Raw genomic sequence first — 24,843 nt, 5'->3', positions numbered from 1 at the left:
GCCATGGTAGCGGCACTCTGCATGGAGTGGGCCGTAATCCCTTGAGGGGGGGGGTTGGCCTAAGGCTTCATAAGCTGCCATGATGGCCTGTCGTAACCATCTGCCCATCATGGCAGAAGAGACCCTAGCTCCCAGAATGCTGGGCTGAAAGGAAAGGAAAAGGTCCTCCGACCACCGGAAGGGGGATGTACGCCTGAGATAAATGCGCAGAGCGCCGCAGACGTCCAGTCGGTGCCAAAGAGGGACAGAAGTTAGGGAGTATAACCTCCTGCGATCTGTGGAAGATGGAATTGACCTTCAGGAGGAAGGTTGGGTCCAATCTAAGGACGACCCTATCTTGGTGGAATTGACAGAGGTCATCCTTGGATGACAGTGCCCCTAACTCAGAGATTTGTCGAGCTGAGGTAACGGTGACGAGAAAGGTCATCTTTAGGGTTGAAAACCTGAGATGTACTGTGCTTAACGGTTCAAATGGCGGCCCCATGAGACCCCTAAGGACTAGAGAAAGGTCCCATGTGGGAACCGATGCACTGGAGGAGGGTACAGATTCACTGCCCCTTTAAGGAACCGTTTGACTAAAGGGACTTGGAACAGGGAGAAACGGTCGTCCCCCGCCAGGACGGAGGGCAGTGCAGCTACCTGCCTCCATAAGGTGTTATGAGAGAGGCCTTGGTCTAAGCCATGTTGTAAGAATTCAAGCACTTGGGCAACCGAAGCGGTGGTCGGAGAAAGGTTGAATCTCCTACACCAGAGAACAAACGTCGACCACATTGAATTATAGATTCGTGTGGTTGACGGCCGCCTAGAGGCTTCAATGCTTGAGATGACCTTGGCTGACAGATTAGCATCCCTCAGGAGGCGCCGCTCAAGTGCCAGGCGGTCAGGTGGAGCCACTAGGGCTCCGGGTGGAACAGGACCCCCTGGCACAGGGCGATCTCCTCCTGAGAAGTCCTCCACGGGGGAGACACAGATAGTTGGACAAGGTCCACAAACCAAGGTCATCTTGGCTAATATGGGGATACCAGAATGTTGTGTACTCTCTCTATCACTATCCCTCAGGGTCCCCTGGATTAGAGGGAGAGGGGGAAAGGCATAAAGAAGGCCCAGAGGCCATGGACTTCTGAGGGCGTTTGTCCTCTCTGCGTTGCACGCTGGGAAGCGGGAGAAGAACCGGGGCAATTGGCTGGGCTCGCAAACAAGTCCACCAGTGGGGTGCTGAAGCGGCGGCAAATCCTGGGATCAGCTGCCACTCTCCGTGGTCGACTGTCACCCGACTCAGCTAGTCGTCCCGATGATTGGCTATGCCCGAGATGTGCTCTGATGTTATTGATGCCAGGTTCTTCTCCGCCCAGAGTCCGAGTTTCTGAGCTTCGATCCAGAGGCATTTGGAATGAGTCGTCCCCCCCCCTGACAGTTTATGTGTGCCTTTGCGGCTACATTTTCCGTCAGAAGGAGCACATGGTGATTGACAATCAAATCCCGAAAACGAAGGAGGACAAGGCAAGCTGCCTTCAGCTGCAGCCAATTTATATTGTGGCGCAGGTCTGAGATTGTCCAACGACCCTGCACCAGCTTGGATTCCATCAGGGGCCAACAGCCATAGAGGCTCGCATCCGTCGTGATACGATCCAGCTCCCAAATGTGGATCCGCGACGCAGGGCCGGAGACAACCACCACCTTAGGGACCAGCAAAGGGCCTGTTATAGGATGATTGTCTGCAGCGAGCTGCTCATGCGGTGGCATTGGTAAGGGATGAGTGTCCATTGGAGTGTCCGAGAATGAAGACGGGCCCAGGAAACTATCCCTATGCATGACACCATCTTGCCCAGCAAGCAGGCCAAGGTCAGGATGGAAACTGTCCGACTTGCGCGGATGTGTCGTGCTAAGGTTTGAAGATTTGTTAGACATTCTGAGGAAAGTCAAACAAGTCCCGCTACAGAGTCTATTAATGTACCCAGATGAAGGATTCTCATCGTGGGTGAGAGATGGCTCTTGGGGAAGTTGACAGAGAACCCCAGGGACTGTAATGTCTGAATGGTCAGGTTCAGGTTGTGAATTGTCTGCGGGCCTGATTGGGCCTGAACGAGCATGTCGTCTAGGTAGCATTGGAGTCTCACCGGGTGGGAACGAAGGTGAGCCGCCAATGCCACCAGGACCTTCATGAACGTACGCGGGGTGGAGGCCAGACCAAATGAAGGGCCCTATACTGGAAGTAGCGGGGGAATCTGTGATGGACAGGCAGTATCAGAATGTGCAGATACGCTTCCGTCAAATCTACAGATGCCATGAAGTCGCCCCGCCAGATCCCTAGGAGAATGGACCTGAGGGATGACATTTTGAAGCGCGGGTAAACCAGGAAGGAGTTGAGGCGCTTCAGGTCCAAAATTGCCCTCCATCCCCCCGAGCTCTTCGGGACAACAAAAAGGTTGGAGTATAGACCCCTCCCATACTCCTCCGTTGGCACCGGTTCCATTGCCCGAATGTCTAGCAGATGTTGGATGGCCGGGTCCCTGGACAGGGGAAAGGTCCTGAAGAGCATCGGGGGAAGGGAGAGAAATTACAGATGAAGGCCGTGCCTGATGGTGGACCTGACCCAAGCGTCCGATGTTATCTGGTCCCACTGATCCACGAAGGACGCTAGGCGGCCACCGATGGGCTGACTCAGGTTGGAGTCATTTCCCTCTGCGGAAGTGGCGGCCACCCCACCCCCCACAAAAGGGCCGCTTGGACTGACCCTGGTACCTTCCCCTGTCCTGATAAAAGGGACAGTGACTCTGCCTGTCGGACCTATAGGGGGTGTATCACTGTTGTCGATAATCCGGGTCAGTTGGCCGATAAGAAGAAGTTCTATGGTAAGAAGTTGGATGGGAGTCCGGCTTCTTGGTGTTGGAGGTGAGGACCTTCTTCTTGTCTTTGTTCTCCACGAGAATCGGGTCAAGCGATTCCCCGAAGAGATTGGGACCAGTGTAAGGAGCCGCTGCCAAATTCCATTTGGACTTGTTGTCCATTTGCCAGTTGCGAAGCCACAAAAGACGTCTGGACGTTACCGAGGTGCACAACGCCCAGGATGCAAACTTGATAGAATCTAGAGCGCACAGAGAACTGCGTGGCCAAGATAATTTTGGTGAGGTCTTGGTGAAGACGCTTATCCTGAATCGGGATGCGGTCCTGTAACTGGCACAGCCACAAAACATTGGTACAATTAAAATAGGGAGCAGCAGCGGCCGATTTAACAGTCCAGGCAGAAGCGTTGAAATTCTTATGTAAAGTAAGTTCCGCACGCTTGTCCTCGGGCTTTAGTTTATCAGCCACATCCCCTGAGACCACGGTAGAAGCATTAGCGAGAAGAGCAATGGGAGCATCTACAGTCGGCAATTGAAGGGCCTGGGAGAAAGCCTGCTCCATATTATAGAAGCGGCGGTCATTGCTCCCTGGATTGGGCAAAGAGGGAGACCAAGTCCACTGGTTTTTGGCCACTTCCAGAAACAGTGGAAGGGCTGGATCTTCCTCATCTGTATTGGGATTTATAAACATAGCCAGGTTGGGATCCCTACGTTGGGACATGGGTGGGGCCCAGTACCAATCTGAGTAGTCTTCTTCGCCTTATGCAGAAGAGGTTTGAATGCCGGGGGAGCAAAGAGGCCAGGAAAGACTGGGGGATCAGGAGGGACAGTGTCCTCATCCTCAGAAAACCCCAGGTCTGGATGTGCACCCTCCCTTAGTACTGAGCCCTCGCTAACCACCGATGGAGAAGGGGCCCTAGGTGGACCTAGACCACGAGAAGAGGATGGAGATCTACGGTGCCTGGAGTCAGAATGAGGCATTGCCACCCCCTGCAAAGAGTGTTCCCATTGGGAAAGGCCTGAGGCAATGCCCTTGGTGATTGCAGAGGAAACGAGTCTCCTGATACTTTCAGGTAGGAGCTTGAGATTGTCTAGGTCCTCATCTGAAGGCCCAAGGGTTGAAGGGCCCTGGGGTGCCAGGTGTGAAGCTGGGAGGTAGTCCCAAGATCCCTCTTACAATGGATCCCTTCCCCCCTCCCTATACGATCTCAGAGAGATGGAGGGGGAAAGGAGAGGCCACCTGTCTGTGAGGTCTAGCAGGGGAGATAGAAGGGGAGGAAGGGCTAAAACCTCTAGGAGGTGAGGCAGAGTGATAAATAAATAAATAAATAAATAGGACTCGGGGCGGCGTACAATGAAACATATGAAATAAATATGTGGACAAAACAAACATATAACAGAGACATATACCGAGACATACACAAGGAGGAGGTCGGCTGATGAATAAAAAACAATTAGAATACAGTGATTAAAAAACCCCTAAATAATTAAATATAATTAAAATACCCAATTAAAAACCCGTCAGGAGCGATATGGTTAGATCAAAGTTGAGCCAGGCCAGCTACTTGGAATAGGTGGGTCTTAAGCTTAATACGAAAGGAGCGGAGGTCAGAGGTATTCCTAATATCCGGAGGGAGGTCATTCCACAGGGCTGGACCCGCCACAGAGAAGGCTCTACTCCTAGGCGCCGCCCCCCAACACTGTCTAGTGGACGGCACCTGGAGGAGGCCCTCTCTGTGCGAGCGGATTGGTCGCAGGGATGTATGGGGCAGAATACGATCCCGCAAGTAAATAGGTCCTGAGCCATGGAGCGCTTTAAAGATTGTTATCAAAACCTTGAAACGCACCCGATAGACCACAGGAAGCCAGTGCAGCTCGCGCAGGAACGGTGTCACATGGGAGTACCTAGTACTCCCCATAATTACCCGCGCGGCTGCGTTCTGGACCAACTGTAGCCTCCGGGTGCATTTCAAGGGAAGCCCCATGTAGAGAGCGTTACAGTAGTCCAAGCGAGACATCACCAGCGCATGAGTGACTGTGCGTAAGGCGTCCCGGTCCAGTAGGGGGCGCAATTGGCGCACCAGGCGAACCTGGTGGAACGCCCCCCTTGCCACGGCTGTCACATGGTCATCCATGGACAGCCGGGCATCCAGGAGGACGCCCAAATTGCGCGCCCGCTCCACGGGGGCAAGTTGAATGCCCCCAATGGCCAATGATGGAGTTAATTGGCTGAACCGGGGAGCTGGTACCCACAGCCACTCCGTCTTGGAGGGGTTGAGCTTGAGTCGGTTGTCATCCATCCAGATCCGTACGGCTTCCACACACCGGGACATCACTTCGATGGCCTCGTTGGGGTGGTTCGGGGTGGAAAAGTACAGCTGAGTATCATCAGCGTACAGGTGGTATCCCACCCCGAAACCACGGATGATCTCACCCAGCGGCTTCATATATGTGTTGAACAGGAGTGGCGAGAGGACCGACCTCTGTGGCACCCCACAAGTAAGGGGGCGTAGGGTCGACCTCTCTTCTCCTGCCAACACACGCTGCGTCCGGCCAGAAAGGTAGGAGCCGAACCACCGCAAAACGGTGCCCCGGACCCCCAACCCCTCCAGCCGGCGCAGCAGGATACCATGGTCGATGGTATCAAAAGCCGCCGAGAGGTCTAATAGGACCAGGATAGAGGAACAACCACTATCTCTGGCCCTCCAGAGATCATCCACCAACGCGACCAAGGCCGTCTCCGTGTTGTGACCGGGGCGGAAGCCGGACTGGCGCGGGTCTAGATAATCATTTTCCTCCAGATGACGTGGAAACTGGTAGGCCACCACACTCTCTACAACCTTCGCCAAAAAGGGAAGGTTGGAGACAGGACGATAATTGGCCAGCTCCAAAGGGTCCAGGGAAGGCTTCTTGAGCAAGGGTCTCACCACCGCCTCTTTCAAGGCGGCCGGGAGAGACCCCTCGCTCAACGAAGCATTCACTAGGCCCAGGAGCCAGTCTCGTGTAACCTCCCAGGATGCCAGTACAAGCCAGGAGGGGCACGGGTCCAATAAACATGTGGTGGGTCGCAGTCGTCCATGCATTCTGTCCAAATCCTCGATGGCAACCAAGTCAAACTCCTCCCAGATCGATTCCTCAAGACTCGCCATGGACGTCTCCATTGGACCACTGACAGGGACCCAATCCCTCCGGATTTGAGCGATTTTATCCTGCAGATATTTACCAAATTCCTCTGCCCTGCCCTGTAGAGGGGCCTCCCGCGGCCTCTGAAACAAGAGGGAGCGGGACACCCGAAACAGGGCGGCAGGGCGGTTCTCCGCGGATGCAATGAGAGTGGCACAATATTGGCGTTTGGCCACTCTCAATGCCACAAGGTACGTCCTTAAATGGGCTCGTGCCTGTGTTCGATCAAATTCGGAGCGAGAGGATCTCCAACGACTCTCTAGACGTCTCTTGCGGCATTTCATCACCCTTAGTTCCTCGGTAAACCAAGGGGCCAGGGTGGATCGTTGCCGCCGGAGAGGCCGCAAAGGCGCCACCCGGTTCAAGGCCCCGGTAGTCGCATTATTCCACGCGACCACCAGGTCCTCTACCCGGGGGCGGGTCAAGGTTACAGGAGGTGGTGATGAGGGCTGGGCCTCACTGGGGACCTGAATCTGCAAGGAGATTCGGGCCTAGTAGTCTGTGCTTGTTTCTCTGCCCTGGCCACTCATTTTTCCAAGGCCTTCTGCCTTCTTAACTCATCTCTCACAGCAGCTCTAGAAGGGCATTGGTCAGCAGATGGCCTGGCAGCCACTGCCCTGGTTCTCAGTCTGCCCTGGCCTTCCTCTGCCACCTCACTGTGGATCCCCATAGGATCCTGCACTGACTCAGGAACTGTGGAGCCATGCCTCACTCATGTGGCTTGAGCTTGGTGGTAATCTGTTCAGGAGCCAGCTGGCCTCGATCTATGGCTGCATTGTGGGCTGTGGCCAACAGGAGGAATCACCTGCCGGCCTTGATTAATGGCCGTGATGCAGGCCTCTGCCTCAGAAAATGGCCGCTTCTACAAGGTCGTCCCAAAATGGCCACCGCACCTCATGGCAAGAAGAGGAGGCTGCCTGGTGCAATGGTTCTGAGGCAATGGCCTCGCGGTGAGCAGAGGCTCTCTCTTCGCTCTCCTTCACAAGTACAGCAGATTGGAGCCACGGAGCCGATTACAAGCCGCTGCCTTTAAAGCTGCAGCTGCTGTTCAAGCCATGGTGCGCTGTTTCTGAGCCCTGGCGGCCACTCAATTAGTGGTGCATCTTTCCCAGCCGCGGAAAGGTTCTTGAAGCCACGGTGAGGCTTTTGAAACCGCGGTGGGGCTTTTGAAGCTGCAGCGAAGCTTTTGAAGCTACGGCAAGGCTGTTAAAGCCAGGGCGCTCTGGAGAATAGAAGCAATGAAGAATGAAGCAGAGATGCTGTCCCCTTAAGCCTCAGATTGTGCTTGGCTGCAAATGGGAGCCTGTCACCCCTGTGCACCCAGGGACTGGGCAGAGCACCCCCAAGCCCAGAGGTAGGAGACCAGGGCATTCCTACCTCCTTATGAAGCTGACAGATCAGACTATATGGCCAGCAGCTCAAAAATTTAAAGAAATTTAGAATATCCAATCAAGCGAATTAGAAATAAGAACAAAATTTAATACCTCAAAGGAGCCAAAGCTAGTGCTTGTACCAAAGACTGAGAGGAAACTGGGAGCCAATAGGGAAGGAAGGATACATTAAGAAATTTCCCTCAGTCTCTGGACCAATCAGGCTATGACTAAACCCAGCTGTAGGCCCTCCCGCCATATCTACAGGAAAACTTTTATAATCACCTCTTGATTATACAGTACAGAGTTTTCAGAGTATCATCCCTATAATGCAAAACAATCTCCTGTCCTCCTACAGGACAGACAACTGGTATATTCAGTTGGCTGGTAGAAGAACTAAGATTATTATTCATTCACAGGAATCAGAATAACAAAATAACAGAGTTGGAAAGGACCTTTGAGGTCTTCTAGTCCAATCCTCTGCCCTATACCATATTAGACAAATGGCTATCCAGTCTCTTCTTAAAAGCCCTCAGTGTTGGAGCATCAACAACTTCTGAAGGCAAGTTGTTCCATTGGTTGTTTGTTCTTACTATCAGGAATTTTTTTCTTAGCTCTAGGTTGCTTCTTTCTTTGTTCTTTGTTCAGTTTTCATCTATTCATTCTTATCCTGCCTTCTGGTGCTTTGGAATGAACTTTGGATGTATGAACTCTACTGAGTGAGTTCATACATCACACTACAGAATACAGTCCTATATTGTCACATGACAATACTTCCCCCATTGTATAGCCATTGACCAATATATATATATATCTACAACAAGGCATCAATCATTGCAATGGCATCTACCACTGGGCCATCCTATCCAAGCATGTGCAAAGCAGGCAAGACAGAAGAATGGCTAACCAACTAAACTCACTTCTCTGAAGTTCCTGTAGTGATGATGTTACTTAATAAATAATGAAAGTCTGCAACCCAAAAATCAAGATCAGAGAACTCCAGCAATGCAGAAGAGTGTTTAACAAAACATAAAAGTTCCTCAACTCAAGTTCAATTCTTGGTGTCCAAAATGGACAGTCCATATAGTTTTTTTTTTGACAAGTCCAGAAATTCATTACCATTGCTTTCTTCTTAGATATTTTTTTTAAATTCCCAATCTAGTATAGCTTTCTGGGATTGCCTGGTGATCTTCCATCCAAGTACTAACCAGGTCCAAAATCCTGCTTAGCCTTCTGGAGATCAACCAAGATTGGCTAGAACAGGGCTGTCTATGTAGTCATTAAATATGTAGTCATTAACTAATCATACGGCATCCCAGGGAGCTTTACTTGTGAATAATCTAATTTTAAAACATCACTGAAAAACTAAGCCACATACTGTACTAACCGCTTCCCCTCCTGTCCAATTTTAATGGCATTCTGTGGCAGCCCCATATATGGACATACTGCTAATTTATAGTTTAACCTGACATAAATAAAACTACAATGAGGATTCAGGTTTGCATGTGCCCCACACCTCCTCTCACAATGCTACAAATAAAGCAGTTGTTTCACAATGTTTCTTTAAATGACTCAGCCATCGTAAAAGCAAGCAAGCAAGTGATAGGGTATATACTCTCAGGGAAAAAAAAGACCCATCCCAAACAGCTGCACATCCAATTAGTAACGAACGGCACGAAAGGAAAAGGGGATGGAACAGGAAAACAGGAGGGCTCAAAGATATAAGATGACTAACGGTTGGCCAGCTTCATTCGACCCTGGTGCTTTGAGAGGAGGAAAAGTGATGTAAAACACAATCCATTTCACTAGAAGAACTGAAATCAGAAACTGGATCTTTAGTGGAAGCCAGGCTTCCACTAGGAAGGAGGCAAGATAAACCAGGAGATAAGATAAAGCAAGGGATGTTAATACTATGTTGCCAAAGAGACTGTGGTACTGAATTCGCAGTTATTCATTTTTCCGTGCACATTTGTTTGAGTGCTCTGCCCAGGCTACAAGGTGGCCTCTGCTATCAGGTTTAGAGGGATTTATTTGCTGTGTTGGAAAAGCTGGAATAGTCCAAAGGATTTGGACCGGAATGCCAAAGGCCCACACCTCCTGACCCATCAGCACTTTTGGATATGCCCAGTCCTTGTTCTGAAAGCAAGACCTCCAAAAGGCCTCTTTCTGGAGTAGGGAAGCCTTTCTCTGCTATTTTTCATCTCAAGAAAGTCCCGAGAAACGCAGCTCTTGAAAATATTGGGGTGGAGGGCGCTTACCAGGACTAGATTTATTCATTTTATAAGATTTGCAAATAACCCCAACAATGAAGGAGGTTAATTCAAGAATATGGGAGTTCTTCTTCTAACAAGTCACGCAAGAGCCGAAAATATCCAGGGTACCCCCACCCCCTTCCTATTATGCTCATTGCAAATGTTGGACTGGAATTCATGATGCCTCTTGTTGTAAGTTCAGACTCCTTCACTAGCAACATACGTTTCCAGCAGCATTTTAACAATCTGAGGGTTTTCTGCCATTCAAATTATATGTCACCTATCTCACTATCGAGCAACTTACAACATGATAAAATCTCAGCTCAAGCACCTCACAAGGTTGTTGTAAGAAAAAAAAGAATAAGGAGTATTACATATATTTGCCTCAAGTTACTTATAAAAAGTAATAAAGGCAGGATAAAACGCTTAACAAATAAAATATTAAAACAATATGCACGGGGGGGTGGGGTGCACACGGCGGGTCACGCATGCATGCATACAGGGTCATACACATTGCATTATGGGTGCGCACACGCACTTTCAGCACACGATGACAAAAAGATTAACCATCGCTGCCCTTGAACAATTAGAAATATAAAGATAAATGTAAAAAGTTACTTTGCAATTGCTATAGGGTAGCCAAATATTATCAAGCCTTTCAGGGTTTATTAAAACACAGCACTTTAAAAAAACCTCAGGCATTGGTTGAGAAAAAAAACTTCGACCGTGCTTTACAAAATATCTCTATGTAAAGAAAGCTTATAACAGAAGCAGAGAAGTAACTTTTCAGTAGTGGTTTTTATATTTGCAAGATTTTTAAATTTTAGTAAGCAAATAAATTCTGTAGTTTACATATACAGTTTTAAAACTACATAAACGTATTTTTATTAATGAACTCCAACCCAGCAACTGTAGAGTTTTAAAAGCTGAATTAAATCTGTTTTACGTAATTCTGTTCAGGAACAACAGTATAATTATACAAATGAATATTGGGCAATATATCCTTTTCTGGCATCCACAATCACCAGTTAATAGAAATAATGCCCAAACTACAGTACAAACTATCAAGAAGCAAGAGTAGAGAGTTATTAGAGCTACAAATTTTTATACCCACTTAACCAGTAATAATCCACACTGAATTCAATGGGATTTTCTACTGTCTATATATGTATCAGATTACAGTGTAAATCTTTTGATTCTCTGAAGTACCTAATATCCCCTCTCTGGTAAATTTCTTTTTATAAATTAATATTGTGGAGTCAACCTTTTTGTAAATTCAGAAAACCATATCAGCTTCCCATCTTTATTATTAAACCTGGTTATCTCTTACTTCCTGTGCCTTGTCTGCGCCTTCTCTGTGAACTGCAGAAGAGTGTTTCCCAAATATTTTGAACTTGAAACTATTTCCATCAAGTTTGATTCTACTTTCCAGGTCAAAGCACATTGAAAGAAAAATAGGCATGCATATACATGTGTGTGCATCTGTGTGCAGCTAGATAGATAAATGAATGTAAGCATAGGAGAATGAGAGTGGAGCACTGATTGAACATAGACTGTCATTGTAAAGAAGTTAGTGGGAAATGAAATGGGGGGGTTAATTTTTCCAGCATGTCAGCCTGTTCTGTTCCAAGATATTCCATTGCATTCATTCCAATTTTCCATTCCAACCCGCCAACAGTCAGCATTCCATTGCCACTAAGCATGCTCAGTCATAACTGGGCTTTTGGAAAGTTTCCCTTATATTTTTCTTCCTAATTATTTGTGTCCTCCTGCATACCTTAGTGATCCTCCACAGAATATTGAGACCTCTCTTTTTTCATGGTAGTCTCATTCTGAACAGAGATATTTGGAAGAGGAGGGTTTATTTCACTTATATGTCAATTTTATATAACAAGCGACTCAGATCACCTTCAGTGCTTAAACAAGAACTAGATGAACAAAATCTCCCACTATCCTGATTTTTTTCCAGTTAAGCAGATTTCCTGATAAGACTCACGAGGAAGACAGAAAAGCCTTTGCTGTTCCCTTGCCCTGATTTGCTTTCAACAATTGCTTCAGCACTCTGTCAAGCAAGCAGAATAAAGGCATTGAATAACTTTTTCATAAAACATGCTAAAAAAAACCAGCTCAAGATGAATACAGAGTTAACAACTAGATCAAAAGGTAAGTGCCAAAAGTAGCTTTAATTCCAGACCAACAGTCAAAAATTAATTTAAGTCATTGAAAAACTAAGTTCCAGGAGAGAACTGCATTTCCTCAATTTTAAACCGGGACACACATACAATCTTCTACTCACATTGTTCTACAACTACCATGTTTCCCCGAAAATGCGACCCGTCCTGAAACTAAGGCCTTGCCACATTTTTCTGGTGGGCAAATCTCCCCCGCAAATAAGCCCTCTGGACACCCCCCCACCTCCAGCCAGGCAGAGCGCCACTCATCAACCTAGCAGTATCCCAAAGGTACCAAGCCACGGGAATCGGGCGGGGCAAAGGTGATCACGTTGCTTGGCACCTTCGGGATACCCTAGATTGGTGAGCGGAGCTGTGCCCAGCTGAAGGGGGGGTGCGCCGGGTGGCTGCTCTCTTCGCCTGTTTGCCACTGCCCGGCTCTCGCGGCTTGGCGCTTTCAAAATGCCAGTGAAAGGCACTCTGCAGGACTGGAGAAGGGGGTTGCGTGAGCGGCTGTTCCGCTCCCGCTCGCGCGCCTCCCAGCCTCACGATGCCCTGGCCCAGCTCTCCCTGCAGAGTGAGAGCACCTCTGCTGCCATCGCCGCCATCCCAGCATGGCTTTTTCGGCGGCTTCCAAACCGAGTCTTCCGGCAGTGGCCGCTCTGGGCGTGCACTCTATACTCATAGAATGTATGCCCAGACCGGCCACTGTGGGAAAACTCGGTTTGGAAGCCGCCGAAAAAGCCATGCTGGGGTGGCGCTGGCAGCGGAGGCAGCGGAGGTGCTCTGGCTCTGCGGGGAGAGCTCGGCCAGGTCAACGTGAGGCTGGGAGGCGCGCGAGTGGGAGCGGAACAGCCGCTCGCGTAACCCCTCCTCTCCAGCTGTGCAGAGCGCCATTCACTGGCATTTCGAAGGGGCCAAGCTGCGAGAGCCGGGCAGTGGCGAACAGGCGCTCATGTGGCTTGGTGATACCCCTAGGTCAGTGAATGGCGCTGTGTCCGGCTGGAAACGGGGTTTGCCGGGTGGCTGCTCGTGAGCGTGGTCGCTTCATGGCTGCTGTGTTGCGCTGCTGCGACAGCGCAATACAGCCATTCACCCATGAGGCTGTGCCCGGCTTTTTGGGAGCCCGCTTGCAAGAGAGCAGCCACCCGGCAACCCCAAAACAATAAACCCTTCCCTGATAATAAGGCCCAAGCCATATTTTGTGTGTAAAAAGAAAATAAGACCCTGTCTTATTTTCAGGGTAACACGGTACCATTTAATATATTTGGTTTGAGAACTGCTGCAAAGCAAAATAAAATATGGCAATGATAATCATAAAGGCTTATAAATGAAGTTCTGATAGGGAGAAAACTCACTCTCCATCACTGCTAACTTCTTATATGGCACCATCCTTATAATATAACCTTTTATTTTCAGGAAGCCACTAAATACCTCAAGTATGTATTTAAAATCCACAAACTGAGGTTTCCTCCATAAGCAATTGACTGTCCTTGCATGATCAAGGACACACAAAACCTTCAATGTCAAATGATTGTGGTTTGTCAGCTAAGCAATCACTGCAAAATATATAAAGGCCTTTTAAATGGGCCTGAGAGCTGGGTTAACTGATATAAGGGAATGAATGAATGGGCAAAAATTTTGGTTTATTCCTAGAACAGATTTTTTTAAAAAAAGTAAAGTAACTTTATATTAAATATAGTCTATATTCAGATAGGACTATTTCAGAATTATGTTGCTTGTGTTAATGCCTAGTAGAGGTGTTGACTTATTATTGCCATTATGTTATTTAAGCACATTAGTTCAACTGCTAAATCTGTTCTTAGCCAATGTACCACAGAACAAGAAAATATGTTCTATGAAGCCCTTCCTTGGCTGTGATAAAGTCTACGGTTTATGTATGCTTAACTCCCATTATGTCCTCCTGATCTAATTGTGCATAACTGTATGCAGAGTTGTGCTGGATCTTGTGGGAGAAGTGGTGACAGGAAAATGACTACAAACAAAGAAATGCATTATGATTAAGCATTACTTCACTGAAAGCACAAATACTGCCAGAAAGCATGTAGAGAATCACTTATTGCACCTACTACACTTCTCAGGGGTGTTTCCTTTTCACTCATTCCTCCACCCAACCTTTCATCGGCTTCTTTGAGAGATGAGTTACAGGCATCAAACAAAGCTAGATGAAAATGAAAAGCAGAGCCGTAATGAGGGCTCTTCAAAAAGCACGGGGTAAGGGAGGCGTTCTTGTCTGATAGGGAGAAATAAGAGAAACTGCTCTTCAGTTCAGCTCAGCTCTACTTGCAAATCTCAATGCAAATCAAATGCAGAAATCTAATTATTATTTATGGAATATTAGTTCCATTTCCCAATAACTGGTCTCAATGTAGATAGCGAATACTTTAAGATACAAGTATCTTAATATTAATTAATACAATATTGGCTTTCCAAAACAACAACTAGATGTCAGATTCCTTCTACCCCCAATTCATTCCTCTCTGCAAACCAAATATGGGAACCAACTACAATCTGCATTATCAAATTATTTTCCAATTGTGCAAAAGCCTAAGCCTACTGCCCATTTTCCAAAAATATGGAAAAATAAAGATTAAAGCTAAGAAATAATAATAAGTGATAGAATTCACTAATTGCAAATGCAAAAAAAGCCTTTTAAAGAATCCTACATTGCACCCAAGATGTAACAAGTTACATATAAATGAGTTTTCAGACAAATTCTCTAAAGTATCACGAGCAAAATCACTTCTTCCAACATCTCTCTTTTATTTGTCAAAGCTTTTCACTTTTCTAAAGCTGAAGATACATAACTTCACTAATGATATTTTTGGGCAGTGGGTGGGCAGAGACCGATCTTCTGGAAACAGTTATCTGCTGCATACCACAAAGGCTTACATCTTAAAATTAGTTTGTGATAGTCCTTCCTTTTCTCTGCAGACACCTTTCCTTCATAAAAGCCTCTCAAGAGGATTTGAAGGGCTCCACTACTCAAACTGTGAAAATTGCAGTTGATTCTAAGTCATTTTTTTCTTCCCTCACCATGGGAAAGTCTGTTGAAGTTCATCTTATACCGTTTGGGGGAAGGAGCAACAACACTCTTGAGACTTCTGGAGCACAAAAGTAATGGTATACAAAGAAACGTTTCTCTGTGAATATCCTTACATTCCTTGATCATAAGGTCTCAAGCCAATCTATTTCATTTTAGATTACTTCTCTTCTGCAACCTCCACAAAGATTACAATTGCAAGATTTCATGTGGATGATACCATTCCTGTAATGAGATGGGTCCTCCCAGTAAGCCAAATTAAGGAGTGGACCTCTCGGTTGTAAAATGCCTCTGTGTCAATTCACTTAACTCAAATCATACATAAGGCCTGCAATCTTTAACCAAACAAGATAACTTAAGGAATTCAAGGAATTACTGTGTCAAAGAGGAAAATAATTTTAGCTGGTAAAGGAGGAGTTTGATGGAGAGAACAGAATATCTGTGACAGCAGTCAAGCATAAATGATTTTGACACTGTGTTAGAAAGATGATTTGAGCCAAGTCTCTGGTGGTGTTAAAAATTAATTTTGAGGCAGCACAAGATTGGATAAGATAGAGAAAAGAATACAAGATATTTTGATTAGATTATTAGCACCCATCCTTAGAACTATAACTTCACAATTTAAAGTTTAGAATTGCAAGACATGAGATACTGCGACTATGCAGATGACTATTTAAACTTGGCTTATTTTAGTCTTCATTGTTACCCTAGAGATTACTGTTCACCCTGTTAGCCTTGAGAACCTGTAGTTTAGCAAAAAGGAAGTTCACTGATATTTCTATTCTGTCAAGAAACAAGCTTAACTTAACTACACATAGCATATCATAAAATATATCATTTACTGTTGAATGGAGCCTACTTGAGAACTCTTCATTAATTACACAACTTATTAGAGGAAAGAAAATAGAAGCCAAAAGCTCTCAAATGGTAACAGCACCTTGAATCAAGTACAAATTATATAGAAATATGACATTCTGAAAGAAACATCCCTAGTTTTCACTATACAGGAGAAATGTTATGATTTATGCCGAGTTAAAGCAGAAAATACATTCCAATGGAGGCAGATATGTGTTTGCCAATGCATCTAAAAAATGGGGGAATTGGGGAAGTGACACCCACTTAGCAAGGAATTTCTTTGTCTCTAGGAATGCCTTAGTAGATGCATTGTCTTCTTCCAAGTGGGTGAAATATGGCAGAACCATCTGATGAGTCTGAAATGTATTAAGTGCTCAACCATACAATCTGAAGAGGTTTTCTCAAAATAGCAGCCAATGTCTCTGAGAGCTCGAATTTTATGTTCTTGAAATCTAAGAGCCAAGAAATCCCTGATGGAAAAAATTCAGAGCATCTGCAGCAAACAAGAGAGACACCAAGATCCTATCTCTGAAATTAATAAATGCAGTGTATGAATCTGTGAAAAATTCAAAGTAAACAAATAATTCTGCATGCAAATCTTCTTTCCCTAGCACTTGCCCAGTTTATGTTTTTAAAGAACTCTACAGATTGTAGAATCAATTTCTAGCAGATCTCAGAGCCTCAATTTTCCTGTCAACTTCAAACACATTTCAAGTCCATTTCTCATCCAGTCTCCATACAGACATAAACTGCAAACTGATTAATCCCTAAACATAGCCCACAAGCATCAAATAAGCAGGACAATAACTTATTATCCTTAACTCATCTTGTACAAATGAGAATTACACAGCACAACTCCCCAGTCACCTCCTACTTTCTTCATTCTCACTGTTTACTGATTCTATGTATTCACACACACACACGGTGGATAAAATATAATAAATTATATGCAACTCTTCACCCAATATTTTCATCCCCAGAAAATTTCTAAGTGGCACTGCTCAACCTTCGGGGCAAGGTCTGCCATTTTGGGGGGCATGATGAGGGAGCCACTTCTATTTCTTTTGATCTAAAAGTATCACCTGCTTTTGATTTTTTTTTCATATTCACAGATATGCACAGGTCTAATTCACTTATTTGGCAGGTTAATCCCTTCCTCCCAAAATGATTTGTTTTAAATTTTACTTCATTTTTGGTAATTTCATCATTACTATGATTCACTTAATAATTCCATGATTCATTTAACCACAGGATTCACTTAATAACTGCAGTGAATGGCTTAACAACCATGGCAAAAAAAAATCAAATGTTTTACTACTGAATCATTGGTACTGGCAAGGAAATAGAAGGGAAGATTTGGGGAATAGGAGGGGGAAAATGGAGGACATGGGTTTGGTATTCTACCCACAAACATTTCTGAAACAATAGTGAACTTAAAAAAAAAGACTCATCATCAGTAAAATGCAGCTTATTAAGTAATCTAAATGTTTTATGCAAGATGTTTAGATCAAATGAACATGCAAATTGTAGCACAGGTTCATGATCAACTTTTGATATTCTACAGCTTGAGGCAAGTGACACTGCTTCTCATTATGCCATATGCCAAGGTGGTGGATTCCAATGCCAATGTAATGTAACACCCTCAACATGACCTAAAGGCAACAGACTATCTTAAGGGATGCAGAAAAACCTAATGGTATACACAAGTATACACACACACACATACACACCCCTCCTATTCCCCAAATCTTCCCTTCTATTTCCTTGCCAGTACCAATGATTCAGTAGTAAAACATTTGGCAGATCTTGCCCCGAAGGTTGAGCAGTGCCATTTAGAAATTTTCTGGGGATAAAAATATTGGGTGAAGAGTTGCATAGAACTTATTATATTTTATCCACCGTGTGTGCGTGTGTGTGAATACATAGAATCAGTAAACAGTTAAAAAACCAGGCATCTATAACTTGAGGTTTTTACTTTGCCTAATGAGAGGATCAATCATGCAAACAAAAATGCAAAAGCATCTGTTTGCAGATCTCAATTAAAATTTTAAAAATCAGGAATTTATTTCAAATGTATGTATATCATTTGAAGCTGGCTTGAAATTTCAGTAGGGGGAATTCCAGCCATCATAAATAGTGGGAGTCGGCAGTTGTCCTCTTCTGCTAGAAGATAAGCTGCAACTTCAGAAAAAAATGGGCATGAAAAAAAGAAAGAAATGAAAGAAACTGTAGTGAAAATAGCATGGACATAATGAAGCAAGATTAATACTCCTACAAAATAAATAAAAAGGGAGATCAGAAGGATGTAGAAGCTAGTTGCAACAGATTGAAAAACAATGTTTCAAAATGCCAAAGAAGCATGTGGAGTTACGCTTGGTGATTCTTGGTGGAAAGAGAAAGAGAAAATACAGCTGCAAAAGAGGTAACAAAAAAGAATAAAAATAGCTAATATCAAATTAGTGATTTTGATGGACATAAAACAATTTGGAAATGAGTGAAGAGAGCTAAATATGGAGGCTTGATGAAAAGTACAAAATGCTGGAAAGAGTACTTTAGTACTTTGTAAGGGCATGGTAGCAATTCATCAAATAGTGGAATCAATATTAATGCTACAAATGCTAGTGACAAAGAACAATGATGAAAAAAGTCACAAATCTAATTATACTAAAAAAAAATAGTAAGGTTACAATTGTAGATGGTCTAACTGGAAGACTATGGATATAGTTTAAGGATGGGAGTGGTTACTATTTTTGTTCCCCTACACACTGGGAAAAGTGGGAATCGGGAAGGCAAGGCAAAAACCAAGGGTCTGTACGTCCCAGAAGAATTGTTAATTTAAAAATGAATGCAATGTCTCCTACTTTCAAGGCCAGGAAAAGCATGGCCAACAGTCAGTTAATGTGAAAAGGTATGATGAAAATGCTTAGGATTCAAACCCTGGGGTTGACATGTGTACTGAGAGATAATCCTATGATACCTGTGTTTAGCTATTGGAAGCTCTTGTTAATAACTTCTTTCTTAACTTTTTTTGTTTTCTACAACAAAGCAACTTAGTTGAGTCTGTGAAACTGCTGCAACAAAATTACTGAATGTGGGGTTGAGTTTCTGGAGAAAATAGACTTATTGGCAGGTCATCTCATCTACCTCTCAGGTTTCCTCTTTGGGAAAGGCTAGGAGTGAGAAAGGGATGCAGTGGCTCAGTGGCTAACATGCCGAGCTTGTTGATCAGAAAGGTCGACAGTTCGGCAGTTCGAATCCCTAACACCGCATAACGGGGTGAGCTCCCCATTACTTGTCCCAGCTTCTGCCAACTTAGCAGTTCGAAAGCACGTAAAAATGCAAGTAGTGGGAAGGTAACAGCGCTCCATGCACCTTCGGCGTTTAGTCATGCCGGCTACATGATCATGGAGACGTCTTCAGACAGCACTGGCTCTTCGGCTTTGAAACAGAGATGAGCACTGCCCCCTAGAGTCGGGAACAACTAGCACATATTTGCAAGGGGAACCTTTATCTTTAGGAGTGAGAAATCTCCCTGCCACCAGCACTTTGCTGGGATGGTATGCCTGTAAGGAGGGGAAGGAAAACTACGTACTTCATGTGGACCAGTGGTTTGGAAATAACCCACCTCTAACCAAAAAGTGACTCTCAAGAACTTTGAGGAAACTCTTTTCATAAGCTTTACTAACTCCTGCAGGTTAAGCCTCAATGGCTTGGCAAAGGAAAGCTACTATATTCCAGAGTTATAAAACATAGTGGTATAATAACCTGCAGCTGACAATATATCCATTAAAAAAGCAAATAAAGGTCGACCTTCATGCTGAGACTAACTATTTCAGCTGTTTTTAATAGTTACCAAAAGAAAGCATTTTAGAAAGCTCTAAAATAGAAGTGGAAAAGGAGGAGAGAAAATTCCTCCTTTAAGATAGACAGGTGAAACTCTGCCAAGAGCTTATCTGCTTGGAGAGGAAAAATAGTAAAGAAGTAAAACAGAGCAACAGCAGCTTCCTATTAACACCATAGAGGCCAGGCCTGACAAACTGGCAGTCCGCGTGCCAGATGCGTCACACGCAGGCCACGCCTACCCTGGCTCCACAAAGACAAAAAATGACGTGATATGTCACGATACGTCACGTGACATGGTCAAGTTTGACACCCGTGATATAAGCTGTGATCAGAGCTATAACTCTTCATTTTTGTAACAATATTCCAAAGGACAATTCAAAAAAATGGAGCATTTTTCTCAGGAATAAAATTGCCTTTTTCAAACAGGCATGTCAAACTTCAGGACATTTAATATAAAGTTTCATTCCTGATAGCGACGCTCCATTTGTTTCCACTCATCTATGTGCATTAGCTCTTCTGAATAAGCTTTTTTCAGAAGCCATTTCCCTCTCAAGAGTACTTTAAGACTATTGTTGGCAATGTTGACTTATAAAAGGCCTATTATTCCTCCAAAAAGGCACTGTATTGTTGGAATGTTAGAACACTAGCACATTAAAACAAGAACATGTTAGCTAGATTTTTTTGTAATCAAAAGTATGCTTACAATATTGTCCAAGGGCATACTTCCTAATTGTTACTCTATTTGACACTTAAAAATATTTCATTTCTCACATTTTTTGCAAGGTAAGCCAGGTTTGTTTCCTTTATAATACCAATTAAGGCAGTGATTAGTAAATTACAAAGTCTAAGCTATGCACCATAAACCAAAATAAACACCAAAACACCACAAGGAAAGTAGTTATTTGTAACCAAAATATGATAATCTGTAGTTTAGCAAAAAACCATCCTTTGTGGAAAGCAATTGGTTACCATTTTGACTTTAATGCATATGAAACTTTTGAATTATACTACTTCCAATTCTTACAGAGCTGAGGAAATTCAAGATAGTGTTTGTTAGCAACCTAATCCTACAAAGAGCTAAGCATATCTAAAACCATTATATCAATGGACTTAGATATTCAAATAGAACCAGACTGAACATTTTCTACAGGGGTTTCTATAAAGCCACTAATGCTGCAGAAAAATCTTATATTTAATGCATGTGCTGAAAAAGGACACTCACACAATGGCCAAACTGCTCTTGGATGAGGTTTGTCACAGTAAAATAGGACATCATCTCTATTGTTTCACCAGGCACAATGAGAATTTATCATCATAGGAAATGTATATGTATGCTAAAATTGACTTCAGTGGGGCCTGTCAGCCTCATAATAAACTTGAGACACAATTCTAACAAAAAATAGCATATGGGCTCATCAGAGAAATGTTATGAAACAGTTCAGGATTTTAAACTATTGTACCAAAAATTACTATGCAAAATTCAGGTCCCAAACTCTTTAATTGGATCTTAGTTGTAAGTCTGTTTGGGAAAAACTTTTGAGATAAGGATTGGTACTCAACTCTAAAAAAAAGAAAGCTGCCTCCTTAACCCCAGCCCAAATATTTTAATTAATAAGAATACTATTTTCTGTACAGAACTGGTCAGCACCTTGCTTTGTACAGTAGAAGAAACTTCCTTTTCTCACAAAGTGGAACAAACAGGATGTTTGAAAACAGTTCTGAGAATTCATGCTATAGTAACCTATTCAAGTGGAAAAAAGGGAGGAAATTTGTGGAAAAGAATACATATACACAGTATATATCAAAAAGCAAGTTATCTGACATTCTTTTAGGTAGCTTGACATTTCCTCCATGGCTTAATACCTACAAAATAACTAACAAAAAAACGTCACCTGTGGAATTCTTGGGAACTTGTTCAAGTGTAAACACTCACTGAATAATGTGTCAGATGGTGGTCTTCAATGAAGTTTTTGTGAACTGCATTATATAGGAAATTCATTATCTACCCCTCATACTTTAAGCATGTACAACAGTATGATGCTCTGTGCTCATATCCTAATCTGGGAATATACATTTTTCCATGATTACATTATATAGTTAGCTAGCTTTTCCTCAAATCAGATCAGGCTACAAATAATTCAAACTCAGGACCCTTCAAGATTGTATTGGAGGAAAGTCAGGTAAGCCATTAGTTTTTAGATTCAAAACACCCCATAAAAGAACCGGATACAATCTAATAATAATTTGTAAACACTGGAATAATAATAATACTGTCAGGTTGGTATAAACGTAACATAATTCATGTAGAAATTATATCGAAAAATTTAAAATACCACAGAAATACAATAATCAAGAATCCTGCCCATGTGGTAAACTGAAGAGCCAGAAATTTAAAAAACAACAACAACAATCTAGTTCATTATACATAGGAACTATTCTGAAGAAGAGTCAAAAATTTTCTCACTAAAGAAAAGCAGAGTAGAGCACACAGATATAAAGTTTGTCTAAGAAAGTGATTGTTTTTAAAAAACTGATTCAGTTTTTCCTGTGAAGAAAAGCAGAAGACACACTTGGCAAGAATGAAACCAGGCATCTGAGACTAGGGTCATGCAGCTGATTACTCAGGACAAGCCAGCTAACTGTATTTTATTAGGCGAAGATTACTGGAATCCTTGTCTGACTAAGGAAATAACTTAAGAGAATTCTCAAGGCCAAGTCTTGACTTTTTCTCTTCCCCACTGGAATGGTAAAAGCAATATGTTTTAGCCAAAGTCAGAAATATACAGAGTATGATAAATTGCATTCTTAGCCTCTGGCAGATACTAGCTAGCTAGTTTGTGGGGCTGCCAAGAGCCTGTTGTGATAACATATTAAAACAAAGAAAACTTACAGCATTGCAAGAAAAATGCACAAAGCTAATGGGTACTTGATATGATGATTCTCTATCAGCAAAAGCCTAACAAAAGAGGAGTAATTATTCTCCAATTGCCTATTGTCCCACTGGAGAGGAAATGATACAATCAGCAGAAGAGGCAACAGTGATGCTCAGGCATCAGCAGTTCATTTCAACTGAAGACACTCCTTACCATTTCTTGGTGCATTCAACCATCAATTCCTGATAAGAGGCCACAAACTGGAACTTGGATGCATGTTTCCCAACACGCTGCAGTCTTTTCCATACTGAAGCCATGCTGCAGAAGAATCAGCACCCTTGAAGGCTCAACAGGAATAGGAAGGCTCAAGTTGAGCAAGGCAGTATAATTGTTTATGCTGAACGATGTGCTCAGAAGTCTAACAAAATTAACAGACAAGTAAGAGGCTGAAAAGATGCTCAGGAGTCATGGTTTGGATATCCCTTTCCCAGGATAAATCCCGTGTTAAGTGAAGGGCACATTATTGGCTGGGGGCATCATGATTTGGAACAAGAAAGAAAAGAAACTGTAGAAAAGTCCCTTATGAAGTCGTCATGTCTCTTCATAGGTTCCAATGAGTTTCAGATCATGAAACTAGAAAAGAAAACAGAATTGCAGTTCTATAAGTAATGTTTTATGCCCTTCACATTGCAATCACACGCCCCTCCCTTTCCAAACCCTGAAAGAAGGGGGAAAATGCAGAAGCAATTTCAAGAATGTTAGCCACGAGTCAGTCTGGAAATAAACCAATCAGTTTTTTTTATCAGCATTCTCATCTTCCAAAACAACATTATATTCTCTCTCTCTCCTTCTCTCCCCCACCTCCCCTCTCTCTCACAAACACACAGAGGAATAGATATTAAAAAGAGCAGATCAGGACCACTCTCAAGCATCTTTGGGAAGCAGTGATGGGTTAAGGCACTGCCAGCAGAAGACCCAAAGGGAGATGTGAGAAGTTCTTTGTCTCCATGCTGATGACAAAAAGGTGTAACAGTTGTCTCCTACCCAGCCCTTCTTCCTAGGGGAATTTGTACATAATGGAGAAATAAGAGGGCAGGGATGCTCTTGCAGTGTTTATATTGGATGTGTGTACAAGAGGATAGATGTGAGGATGTTTGCTGAGTTTCAGCTGCTTAGGAGATTCTTTTCATTTTATAGGGTACAATTCTCATTCCACAATGCTTTTTTTCCAGTCAAGAACATAAAGAGTTGGGAGGGGAAAGAGAAGAACAATATTTATTATTTTATTTCCCTGCCTTATGGCTGAAGAAATAGTGAGCAATGGGTGGAGAGAAGGGGATAATGATGGCACCAGTGAAAGTGGGAAAGAGATGCACTAGAGGGGGCAGAGGTCTTCTTCCAAAGATTTCTCCTGGTTGCCAGAGCATTCCCTTGCTCTTGTTAGAGACTTCGCTTTCATTGTTTCCGCCTGTCTGGCTTGTTCACCAGGAAAAGACACCTTTTCCCTTTTTCTTTCAATGATCTGTTACTCATTCTCTGCCCCTCACGCTCAGCACTGGCTCTGGACTGGTTCAGAGCACCAAGCCTTTTGATCTGGAGGCAGAGAAGGAGGGGAGGGGAGTGTTGAGAGCTGCAGAAGGCATACCCCACAAAATCTGGGAATCATTAGGGCAGAGAAAACAAGGTGAAACCATCAAGCAGCCATTCAGACGTCTCGCTGCTGCCGCCGCCGCCGCCTTTTCTCGTTCTTACCTTCCTCCAGCTCCACGCACATTTAATCCTAGTAAGGCTGGATCTGCCGCTGTCACACACGCCATCCAATACTAGCTCTGCCTATTCCAGCTGCAGCAGCCGCAGATCCATTCCAGTTATCCGGGGATCAACGCTGCAGATCCGGGAGCCTCAATCCAAGCCCAAGGCTCCCTTCTCAAAGCCTCCAGGCAGAAGGCGGTGGCAGCGCCACTGATCGTCCGAAGGTCCCAGCACCACTTCGCATTCCACAGTCACTACCTTCCTGCAGCCAGAGGTGCGCGCCTCACAGCAACTTCGCCCAGCGGCGCAACCAAACCCACGGCTCAGAGCACGCCATTGGCAAGGGATCGGAGTCCACCCCAAGCAAGCGCGCCCATTGGCCGCAGGGTTATGTCAATCATTCCACCAGGCAGGGACTGAGAGGGCGGGGGAACCCAAGCTCTCCTTGCAGCAGGGGTGGGATGAAAAGCGAGGAAAATAAACGATGGGTTCGTTCGTCTTGCCTCAGAGCTGTTTTTCTATTGGCTTTCAGAATTCTGAAGAGGCGGGTTGTTTATACCGAATCGAGTCATAATTGGGCAAAAAGGGCATCCGTTTGAAGAAAGTTGCAAGCTTTCGGATCGGGGAAATAAGTAAC

General features: G+C 44.1%; 1 protein-coding gene across 3 annotated transcripts in view; it reads right to left on the bottom strand.

The window, feature by feature from the left end:
- EHBP1 (EH domain binding protein 1) overlaps positions 1 to 24,490 on the bottom strand; it is a 279,410-nt gene extending 254,920 nt beyond the window's left edge. For 2 of the 3 annotated variants that reach the window (XM_081941545.1, XM_081941543.1), the window contains exons 1-2: positions 24,207 to 24,490; positions 22,668 to 23,087 (exon numbers count right to left, since the gene is read on the bottom strand). In XM_081941545.1, the coding sequence (XP_081797671.1) occupies positions 22,668 to 22,771 (104 nt within the window). In that variant the 5' untranslated portion in view covers positions 22,772 to 23,087; positions 24,207 to 24,490. The remainder of the gene's footprint in view (positions 1 to 22,667; positions 23,088 to 24,206) is intronic. The other variant, XM_081941544.1, reaches the window with a different exon arrangement.
- Between the last annotated feature and the right edge of the window lie 353 nt (positions 24,491 to 24,843).

Source organism: Natrix helvetica (genome assembly GCF_964273705.1).
Source record: "Natrix helvetica genome assembly, chromosome: 2".
NCBI classification, from domain to species: Eukaryota; Metazoa; Chordata; class Lepidosauria; order Squamata; family Natricidae; genus Natrix; species Natrix helvetica.
This window is presented reverse-complemented; position numbering and strand designations above follow the sequence as displayed.